This window comes from Molossus molossus, unplaced genomic scaffold (genome assembly GCF_014108415.1).
Source record: "Molossus molossus isolate mMolMol1 unplaced genomic scaffold, mMolMol1.p scaffold_m16_p_15, whole genome shotgun sequence".
Lineage (NCBI taxonomy): Eukaryota > Metazoa > Chordata > Mammalia > Chiroptera > Molossidae > Molossus > Molossus molossus.
In genome coordinates, this window is record NW_023425350.1 from 16,877,652 (window position 1) to 16,889,335 (window position 11,684).

General features: G+C 40.4%; 2 protein-coding genes and 1 pseudogene across 4 annotated transcripts in view; 1 reads left to right on the plus strand and 2 right to left on the minus strand.

Moving 5' to 3' along the window:
• ZNF512 (zinc finger protein 512) overlaps positions 1-2,518 on the plus strand; it is a 32,694-nt gene extending 30,176 nt beyond the window's left edge. For all 3 annotated transcript variants that reach the window (XM_036263226.1, XM_036263227.1, XM_036263228.1), the window contains 2 exons: positions 2-100; positions 829-2,518. In XM_036263226.1, the coding sequence (XP_036119119.1) occupies positions 2-100; positions 829-1,140 (411 nt within the window). In that variant the 3' untranslated portion in view covers positions 1,141-2,518. The remainder of the gene's footprint in view (position 1; positions 101-828) is intronic.
• A 5,335-nt stretch (positions 2,519-7,853) lies between these two features.
• On the minus strand, positions 7,854-8,701 carry CCDC121 (coiled-coil domain containing 121). The gene is given in 4 exon segments (XM_036263444.1): positions 7,854-8,019; positions 8,021-8,147; positions 8,150-8,247; positions 8,249-8,701. Coding segments are annotated over 4 exon segments (600 nt in total). The 5' UTR covers positions 8,458-8,701.
• Positions 8,702-9,850: 1,149 nt separating this feature from the next.
• Positions 9,851-10,485, minus strand: LOC118631125 (annotated as a pseudogene).
• Between the last annotated feature and the right edge of the window lie 1,199 nt (positions 10,486-11,684).

Genomic DNA, 11,684 nt, shown 5'->3' on the forward strand with positions numbered 1-11,684 from the left:
GGGAAACTTTGTGGCTGGAAAATACAAGTGTCTTCTATGTCAAAAAGAATTTGTGTCAGAGAGTGGTGTTAAGTATCACATCAACTCTGTCCATGCTGAGGTGAGGATCCTGTTTTCCCCACAGTGTTTTTCTAATCCTATGGGCCCCATGCATACACCAAAGGAGAGGTGGATTTTGTGTATGTTTTTATGAGCTAGGACTGTCAAGGAAAGTAAAGTGGTTACCAAAGACTTTGGAATTCAATCCAGTTAAATCAGGCATTTGGGAACCAGGCTGAATTCATACCTTTGGAATTTGTATTTCACAGCTATCTCTATACTTTCATTTTCTAGTATTCTAATATTTTTGAGCAACCTGTTTTTAATGCTGTTTAAAATACTGCATAGAAACAAGTATAAACGACATTATTAAGACAATTGGGGAAATTGGAATATTGACTATATTAAATAATAATAGTATTGTGTCCATGTTAATATTTCAAAATGTGATCATTGTAGTTATGTAGGAGAATACCCTTGTTCTTAGGCAGGTACATGCTGAAGTATTTAGAGATGAAGTAGCATGATGTCTGCAACTAACTTGCAAGTGGTTCAGCAAAAAGAAGGAAGGGAGGGAGGGAGGAAGGAAGGAAAAGGGAAGGAGAAAGGTGAACAATGGTAAATCTAGGTGTTCATTAAAGTACTAACCTTTCTGAAGGTTTTTAAGTTTTCAAAATAAAAAAATAAAAATTCTGTGTTCTGCCTAATCATGCCTTTTAAAATTCTTCTCACACCCTTCTTTGTGCTCTCCACTGTGTTTACTAGATATTGTTTCTATTTTGCCTCCAGGACTGGTTTGTTGTAAATCCAGCAACAACTAAAAGCTTTGAAAAGCTGATGAAGATAAAGCAGCGGCAGCAAGAAGAAGAAAAGCGGAGGCAGCAGCACAGGAGCAGACGGTCTCTAAGAAGGCGGCAGCAGGCTGGCATCGAGCTTCCTGAGTCAGCAGAGCTGAGTCTCAGAGTAGGGAAGGATCAGAGGAGGAATAATGAGGAACTGCTAGTGTCGACCTCCTGTAAAGAACCAGAGCAGGAGCCAGTGCCAGCGCAGTCCCAGAAAGTAAAGCCCCCAAAGGCTAATCATAAACGAGGAAGGAAATAGGCAGTCAGTGTGAAAGCGCTCCTAGGAGAGTGGATGTCATACTGTTGTCGTGGGGAACTGTGCTGGGAGGACTGAGTCATGGGTCTGAGTGAAGAGAAATGTACTCTTTCAACTGTTTGTGTAAAGATATGACTTTCTCAGCTCTTTCGTCCTGTATAAATTTTACTGTTTTCCCTACTTATTCACTTTGACAACCCCTCCCCCAAACTCTTTAAGGTAGGTTTCCTGCTATTCCTCATTGGAGTTTATTGTTTTTCTCTTCTCTTGCCCAAAGAGCTCCCTCTTAAGGCCACTATAGGCCCCTCTTGCCCTGTACAAGACTAAGAAAACTGGTTGTCCTTTCCTTCCTGGGGTGTAGAATGTTTTTGGAAGCTCCATTGATTTAGTAGTCTACATCAAGCTTATAAAACAATTCCAAATTAATTTTTTAAAACCATACTGATTAATCATTTTGTATTTGTGCTATAACAAATCTAGAAGCTAGAAATGTTACTCATGTAATAAGGTTACCCTGTCTCTTTGGGAAACAAACTTTATGGAGGCTGTTTGTTCTCTTAATATGGTTTTAGGATTGAAAGAAAGAAAATGGACTTAGGATGAAAAAGCTAGAATTTCCTTACATCAATTTTACTGGGAAATGTGTCCCAAGTAGCATTGTAACTAGACCCACAGGCATGAAAAGCAGCCTTAGGAGTAGTGTGTTCCAATCATTAAAATGGCTGGAAAGAAGCAGCAGCAATAAATACGGCCTCCACTTTCCTGTGGCTCGAGGCCTCATCTTTCATATCCGTGCCCTCCTGAAGTTTGTTTTTCCCCTCAGTTTTAAGGACTGAGAAATATCAGATTGGTTGCCCCTGATTTTTTGACACAGAATCCTAGTGTTCCTGGTAATGTCACTAAGATTGGTAGCCAAGGCACTTGTTCTTTCTCTCCTGTACTTGACCTCACTTGTTAGTCTACACCCCACTAAGTCCTCATCCCTCCCTTTACTCAACCTCTGTCTGAATTTTCTGAGAATATTGCTGTTCCCCTCTTTTATATGTGTTCTATTGTCTTTAATCCCGAGACTTAGACACCAGATGTAAATATTTATCTGGAGTTGGAAAGAAAAATTCTTTTTCTGTACCTCATGCCTACCTGATAATGTCTAATGGGCTGTTAGATGATTGTTTTGAAACAAGTGAAGGACATGGTGTATCCACTCTACATTTTCATTTGCAGTTGTGCACTTAGAGCCCTTTCAGTAGATGAGGATTGTCAGGGAGGAGAAATGAAGAAGCTATATTAATTTCTGGTGAGTAAGACTCGGGAACTGTTTGGCAATGACAAAAGAAATAAATGACTCTCAGTTAGATTGATGTTTCCATTTGTTCATTGACTCTGACCTGCTGCTTGACTCCTTGCTGATAGTGTATGGGGGTAAGAAGGTGGCTAGAGATGGGAATGAGTTTGAAATAAGTGCCAAATGCAGTTGTCTCAGTTGTTCTTTAGCCCCAAAAATCTGCTGGCTAAAATGAGTAATTTGAGATTAAAGTGAATTAAGTATAGGAAACTTGCCTAGTCTCATACAGGGCCCTTATAGACACTTCTTTTTTCTTCTTTTTTAAAAAAGATTCATTTTAGCCCTGGCTGGTTTGGCTCAGCGGTTAGAGCGTTGGCCTGCGGTCCAGAGAGTCCCGGGTTCTGTTCCCGTTAAGGGCACGTACCTCGGTTGCAGTTTGTCCCCGGTCCTGGTTGGGTCGGTTGGGTCGTGTGGGAGGCAGTCCCTCAATGTCTCCCTTTCACGTCGATGTTTCTCTCTCTCGCTTCCTCTCTCTCCCTCCCACTGTATCTGAATAAAAATTGGAAAAATGCCCTTGGATGAGGATAAAAGAATAAATAAATATAAAAAAAGATTAATTTTAGAGAGAGGAAGGGAGAGGTGGAAAGAGAGAGAGAAACATTGATCGGTTGTCTCCTGTACATGCCCTGACCAAGATCAAACCCACAACCTGGGTATGTGCCCTGACTGGGAATAGAACCTGCAACTCTTTGGTGCACTGTATGAGGCTCAACCAACTGCGGCTCACTTTTTTTTCTCAACCAGGGCACCATTTTTTTTCCTTCTTGAGGCCAGAGATCAGCAGGACTCAGTATAGACTATCCTGATCATACTATTTGAGTTTTTAAGTTTTATTTTAAAAATTTATTATAATAACATAAACTGAAGTTTGACAATATCAGATATGGCTAGGTTTTGGAGCAGTGAACTCTCATGCATGGTTTGGAATGTGAACTAGTACAAACACTTTGAAAACAATTTGGCAGTAACTAACAAATTTAAATATATGCCCTAACTCTCAGCAGTTTCACTCCTAGGTATACACAGAGGAACTCCCCTTGCTCAGGTGTCCCAGGAGACATACAAGAATGATTACTGCAATACAGGTCATAATAGATACTGGAAACATGTAGTGGAAACTGCTAGCTTTCCACCAAAATCTGCTCTCAACTTGCAAATTTATGGGATTATAGAACAAACGGCTAGACTACATTTCCCACACCTTGATGCCCCTTCCCCTGTAGGGAAAGGGTAGCCAACCAACTTCTCTCCAGTGGAATGTGAGTGGAAGTGATGTGTGTCACTTCCAGGCTAGAACTTTGAAGTGAGTGTACCCTCCATGCTTTCCCCTTCCTTGGGTTATGTGCAGATAATCATGGGGCTCTGGGAGAGTGTAGAGCACAAAATTGAGGATAGTTGACGCCCTCAGCCACCCCATGAAGGACTACTTACCAACCAGGAACATCTATCAGACTATTATATAAGCAAGAAATAAATGTCTTATTGAGACTTAAACATTCTTGAGTCTCTTTGTTAGCCTACTCTAATATGTAACCTAATTGTCCATCATCAGAAGAAAGGATGAATTGTGACATAGTCATACAATACAATACTGTACAGCAATGAAACTAATTAGGGCTTCTTTTCCATCATGAATACATCTCAGAAATAATGTTCGGGGAAAGCAAGTTATTACAGTGTACATCAAATGTACCATTTATATAAATTTAATCTCAGAAATAATGTTCGGGGAAAGCAAGTTATTACAGTGTACATCAAATGTACCATTTATATAAATTTTAAAAGCATGCAAAAAAGGTTTTAGACCATTTATGGATATATATAAATATAAATGTATATAAATATATAGTATGTATATATAGTTATGTTTATATTTTAATATATACATAAACATAGTATGAAAAATGCACAGGAATGATAAATTTAGAATAGTGCTGGGACCTAGAGGACTATAGGTGAATTTGGAAGTTCCTATTTCTTAGGGTGGATAGTGAGTTTGTTATAGTTTTATATTTTTTGTATGTCTAAAATATTTCATTTTAAAAATCAGTTACCACAAAATATATTCTTTGCTCACCTCTTTCTTCAAAGGGAGCACTTTGGAAATTTTTCTTCTGCTTCATCTTAACTTTTTATCTTCCCTTCATCCTATATATTCTACTCTCCCCTCTGTGTTTACTTCTATTTCTACCATCCCAGTTGGAGCCATCATCACCTCTTGCCTAGACTACAGTAGCTTCCTAATTGGTTTCCTTCTGCTTTTTTACTGGCTTGGATACATTCCACATAACAGGTTGTAGTGAATTCTTAAAATTGTAAATCAGACCTCATTCATCTGCTAAAAGCAGACAAAAAGTAGATTGAGATCTAGTTGACCAACTTGCTGCTGCTCACTTGCAGGTATTGATTTCAGGTACCTTTATCAGATGATTCATCTGTTAAAGTCTTCAAGCTCTCAGAGGCCTCACTCTGAAAGGGACAGCCATAAGCAGTACACCAGGTCCATTATCTGATAGGAATTAAAACTAAACAGGTAAAATGGAATTTATCCACTCCTGAATTAGATAATTGGGTCAGCAATGGCAAGAGGAGAATTAATAGCAGAAGAGTAAGATTCTAAGATCTCATCAGCTTTAGGTATATATTTTCCTAGGGTTTTTGCATGCAGAGAGAATAGGGCTTCAAATTTATCATGGATACCATGTTTTTCAAGTTTCTTTTCAGCTCATGAATTGAATTATTCAGGTTGAGGTACCTGCATGTTTTCTAAAGTCCTGTTTTCTGCATTAAAATAGCTGTTTTATTATTTGCACATATACTCGTATGAATAAGACATGCAGAAGTAATGAGAGAAAAATGATGAAGTAGAAAATACATTTGAACAATAATAAAATCAGTGGGTAAATTATAATCCAAGTAGGCTTTATTTTTTAACAACAAAAACTTGTTTAATAAAGAAACTACATATTTAACAGAAAAATTGTTAAAGCTAGAAGTTAAAGGTACATTGAGAGCCCCTTTTAATCCAATTTAGAGGAATTCATTTTACATATGAATAAAACTAAATTCAAGAAAATTATTTTGAAGTTTTTCATTATTGACAATTTCTGGAAAACAAAGTTGATTTTCCCATGGAGGAGTGATGTTATGGGGTTATAGTCCTGTACTAGGATTCAGCATTCAAATAATTCACTGATCTAACCATCAATATAAGTGCAAAAAGTAAGTAACTACCCTAAATATCTATACTAATTTAAAATACTATTCCCAGTTCTATTAAATAGGTTTAAATATATGGCACATCCTAATTACAAAAGGCATTTCATGTATTATTAACTGCATATATAGTAAGAAAATGTAATAGGTGACCTAAAACTAAAGTACTTGTTATATTTAACATTAAGTAATTTTATTTATCATCTTAGAATTTAGGATGTTGCTAGGAAAATAGATGGCATAAGACTCTAGAAAGTCATCCAAATATTTAAAAACTTTCTTTTGATATATTTTCCTAAAACAGAGGCATTCAGCCAACTCATTAATTATTGAGGTATTTCTTCACTGAAAACATTTTCTTTTTTTTGTCCTCACCTGAGGACACTTTTTGCATTTATCTTCAGATAGAGTGGGAGAGAGAGGGGGGTGGGGAAGAGAGAGAGAGAAACATTGATGTGAGAGATTGGTTGCCACCCACACAACCCCAATCGGGGCAGGTACAAACTGCAACCAAGGTATGTACCCTTAGTGGGAACCGAACCGGAGACTCTCTGGTCCATGGGCCAACGCTCTAACGGCTGAGCTAAACTGGCCAGGCTCTTTTTTTATCTTCACCTGAGGATATTTTTCTATATTTATCTTCAGGTAGAGAGAGAAACATCTACTGGTTGCCTCCCCCACGACTCTGCCAAGGGTTGGGGACGAACCGCATCCGAAGCATGTGCTCTTGGCTGGGTTCAAACCTGGGACTCATTGGTCTGGGCCATGCTCTTCCACTGAGCCAAACCGGCCAGGGCACAGAAAACATTTTCAAAAGTAAAGTTGACGTAATACACGTTTTCTTTATCTTCTCTTCCCTTGTTGTTCTACTCACAGCTAAAATGGTAAGGACTGCATCAGACGATAGGTCATTCTGCCAAATGTTTATTGATCTTGCTGTTTAACTAGAGTGCTTTTTCACTCATGAGAAAACTATAGAAGTAACTACTGGTCACTGGCACTATTTTTAAGACTCTTAAGAGCACTTTGTCTCTGTGTTCTGAGTTAGCCAAAGGAATGAAGTTAAACTAGTATTGGTTGTTTACTGAGTAGAAAGCTCTCGAAGTCAATCTGAGATAATATCCTTAAAGAGGCTTTTTCTAAAGAAATTTGACTCGGCTAGATGAAATAAATCATGCAGCTGTTTTCCTTTCACTTCCTCAAGGTGCTTTTCTTGACCTGGTTTCATGTATGAGTTTCTGGCAGATGGTGCTAGGTTATCCGGAGTTTGAGGAAGATCCTGTTTATTGACGAGAGCTAATTAAAGAAAAATCTAATTAAGGGAAGCTGGTTCACACAAATATCTAGCAGTATGGCTGGAAAAAGCATGTAATCCTTCACACTAAGACATCTTTTTTTTCCCACACCAATACATCTTGATGGATATTTTACCATAGCAATGAGACCAGAAAGCCTTCCTAACCAGGTTTATGCAGCACCTAACAATACTTGCTCCAGTCCTTCTTTAATTAGTGATATATTAGTAATTACTGTGGATTAACCCTGATTTGGCACCTAGGGAAGGGGTTCTTGTGGCACCCTGTTGTAGTCATTGCCTTCCTCGGATTAAGCACTCCATATACCACTTTTCCTTATACCACTGTTCCTGCTGCAGCTGCAGCTTCTGATTTTTTTTTATCCTCACCCAAGGACATTTTTCCATTTTTTATTCAGATAGAGTGGGAGGGAGAGAGAGAAACATTGACGTGAAAGGGACCATCGAGTGGCTGCCACCCACATGACCCAACCAGGGCTGGGGACAAACTGCAGCCAAGGTACATGCCCTTAGCGGGAACTGAACCTGGATTTCTGTGGACGGCAGGCTGATGCTCTAACCGCTGAGCAAAACCAGCTTCTGATTTTTTTTTTTTTTTTTATCCTCACCCGAGGACATTTTTCCATTTTTTGTTCAGATAGAATGGGAGGAAGAGAGAAGAGAGAAACATCGATGTGCCAGGGACACATCGAGTGGCTGCCACCCGCCCCACCAACCAGGGCCAGGGACAAACTGCAACCAAGGTACGCGCCCTTAGTGGGAACTGAACCCGGGTCTCTCTGGATCGCAGGCTGATGCTCTAACCGCTGAGCCAAGCCGGTCAGGGCCAGCTTCTGATATTTAACAGGCTTTGAGCAGTCTGCAACTCCTGGCATTACTGAGATTGATAATTATTCTTTCTGTAATAGTTGGTTCTCTGCAGATGCCTTGGTAGAACTCAGAACTATGTTTCTCTGCAACCACTTCCAAGGTCTGGGCCTTCCTTTTAAGCTCCTTTGTTTTTCTTTCCCAACAGCCTAATGTCTGGCTCACTCAGTTGTCTTTCCAGTAATGTTCTTGCCTGAAGGAACTGGGCTTGGATTTCCTGTGGCTTTGCAGCTGTCTCCTCTTGGGTTTTCTTTTTCTCCTTGTAATGTCTAAATTTATCTCTCGTTTTTCCTTTAATAGTGATATATCCCTCATTGCCTGCAACTGCTGGTTCATATTGGATTAGATCTGTTCTTTCTGCAAGAGTTGTTTTAAGCTCTTAAGTTTGTTTTGTGTATTTGGAGGCTAATTCTTGTCTCCTTCATTCAATCTATCCACTTTCTTGTATGTAGTTGTTTCACAACTCCTCAAGTTGCCTTCTGTATTCCTTGGTTTTGTTGGTCAGGTATTCCATCAAGAATTTATTTTCAGCCTGGACATGTAACTTTTCACTGACTAACTGCCTGATTTCCTGCATTAGTGGTTTTGCTGGATTTGAGCTTTAATTTGCTTGTTCAGCTTTATCATTTCCACTGTCTTTTTATTTTTTTGTTTCATTAGGTTTTATTGGTCAGATAGCCAGAATTCATTATATAAATCTTTCAAAATAACTAGATTTTACAAGAATAGTTTAAAATTCAACTCTGATTGCACAGATACATGACACAGGAAACCATTTTTACAAATACATCTTTTCTTATAAGAGTACTTTAGAAAATAAGTCTCTATACATCTTACAGCAAATTTTATGCAGTTTTCCCCCCATTTGATCATTTCATGATTCTCTATCACAGTATGTCCATCACATCCAATGAACCAAATTATAGTTTGCTGCTGTTTCTCACCTTCAACTATCGAGACTCACACTGTTAAAAGTTTTTAGGCTTCTTTTTTCTAATCTTTCCTGATCTGAAGAATTCACATATTTAGGCTAGAAGAGGTCATTTCTAAAAACGCTCCTTCTAAAAACAACTTGTATCAGGTTAATCACTGTGCTTGGTGAAGGACCTTTTCACTTAGGCTGCAGCAGCTAGTAGTTTTACCCCTGCTGTATCAAGCAGAAGGGATAAATTCTTGCATTCCTGTGTTTCTAAACTACAAAAATGAAGCCCTAGAAACAAGAGTTAAATACATATATGAAGAAAGTTAAAATGTGCTACTGATTAGAGAATACTTTTATATTCAAGGTCTCTCCCAGGTTGAAGAAGACATAAAAGAAATAAAATATAAAGAAATGGCATAGTTTTATAGAATACTGAAAAGCTGAAAAAGGTTAATCACTTAGGTCAGTGGTGTATCATATCCAAAGTGCCAGAAGATACAGACTCTGGCTAGCTGAACTCAATACCTGGCATTCGTATTATGCTGTGGCTTGGAAATAGCTTAATCAATACTTATTTGCCCAAAGCAAGTAATCATTTAAACCAGGGAACTTGACAGAATACTGACCACGTTTACCTGAAGAGACAGGACCCACAAGGGGGGAAATTTGGCACTGATTCCATTCCTTCACTGCTACTGAAAAGTGTGTCCACCTAGCAAAGCTTGTCTTACTTTTCAGGTAGCATGAATTAAAACCAAGAGACTAGTGGTATTCTATTACATGTTCCTAAGTACTCAGCTCCAGTTATCCAATATTCCTAAAAGATTCTTTAATCTTTTTAAGTCATACATGTTCACTGTAGCCTTTGTCCAACAGATTTAACAGTGCTTGGGGACTACAACATGTCCCATTTCGCTTTTTATTTCTCTTCACTTCTCTTTCTCACACCAGTGTAACGCCTGCTACAGGTTTTTATTAAAATACTTCAGCAGTAGTTGGAAATGAATTATTCTGCATTATGGAAGATGTTTAATCACATTATAATGGGTCATATTTGCATAAAAACTAGGAGATGGTCAAATAATGTCCACTGTAGTGATTTTGCAAATTCAGCATAGTCAGTGTATCTCCATCATTGTTCTTGTCATCGTCTCTTAAAACACCTTCTATTAAGTTAATCAGTTTCTCTTTGCTCATTGGTGGTGCCTGTTCATTCCCTCCCTCCTTATGGACATGCGTGATGGCTGTGGAGAGTTCTAGACCGTTAAGCAAATTATTGCTGTCATAATCATGCATTTTGAAATAATGGAGCTGCAGTTCTTGTGGGGACATCTCTGCCTCTGGTTTATTGATGACACCTTCTAGATGTTCCATGATATGCTCTTGGTCATCTACTGTGTGCTTATCCAGACCCATGCTGCTAGGTAGGAAGAGCCAGCCCGGTGCTCCTTAACCCTGGTACCTGAGGCCCAGAAGGCCCAGAAGGCCCAGAGCAGGCTCTACAGGAAGGGCGTTCTGAGCAGCGTCAGAGATCTCATAATCGCCAGTACCCTCACTGCCTGCTGCTGCCAAGTTTCCCAGACACCTCCAGTGTCTTTTTAAAAGCCCCTATTGCTGCCTGTTTTGGCTTCCCTGGCTTCAAAAGATTACTTATTAAGCTAAGATACCACATAGGGGGTACTACTGGAGTCCTCAGTAAACCTGAAGGAAAACCAAATGAAATATTCCCCCATCAGTTCTTAATGAAAATTTAGGAAATAAAAAAATGCACAATTGTACTTTAATTCACATAAGAAAATATTTCTAAGCATTTCAGCCCAGCTGACTCTGTCTTCTCTTTAAAACTGAGATAATAAATGGTCCGGCTGGTGTGGCTCAGCGGTTGAGCATCGATCGACCCATGCACCAAGAGGTCGCTGTGGGATCCCCGGTTCAGGGCACATGCACAGGTTGTGGGCCTGATCCCCAGTGGGGTGCATGCAGGAGGCGGCCAATGGATGTTCTCTCATCGATGTTTCTCTCTCTCCCTCTCCCTTCCTTTCTCTCTCTAAAATCAACAAAGGAAAGAAAAAAAGAAAAAGACATACTCAGGTAATTTAAGCGACTTGGCCACCATTTACACTGCTAGCAAGTGGCAGGGCCTGGGTCGGTGTGAAACCCAGCTCTATGACTTAGTGAACAGTTACCAAGGGCCACAAGAACAGACTCGGTGCAGGAATAAATTTCTCAGCTCTTTCACCACCTTTTCGGTTCCGAGGGCGCTTCCGTGGAGGGAAACGCCCCTTCAGTACCTACTTGCTCCCGGAATCCTACCGTTCATTCCCCAGGTCTTGGAGTAGTGTTCACTGAGAGTGGCAGTGACTGACAAGGAGCTAATGTCAAGGGCGGCGACAAGCAGAGACAGCGTCCCCCGTGCCGCATGTTTTCGCAATTTCTCAGCTCTGGGCTCAACGGGTCTTTGCAATGCCCAGCACCCCCCTCCAGTCCTGGCCAGTCCAGCCCTGAGCGGCTTAACCCTTCGACCTTAATGTTAAGCCCTAGCGGTCGGTTCTCCGGCGGCAGTGGTCCCCGCTCCTTTGGGGACTGAAAGTGAAACACACTCTCTTTCTCGTATCGCGGGAGCCTTGCCATCGGGATCTCATCTCGTCTGGTTCTCCTGGGTATCAGATCTTTGCCAGTCCCGGGCCCAATGCAGCGACGGTGAGCTTCTTTTTTTCAAGGCTCCCAGCAGCCCTCCCAGCGCCTCCACTTCCCGGGCCGAGTCCCCAGTTGGCTCCCAAGCCAGGTGGGGAAAGGAAGACGCTCTGGCATCCCTTCGCTCTTCCCTTTCTGAGCGGATACGAGCCAATTCCGGCCTCTCTCACAGCCCCTCCGTCGCGGAA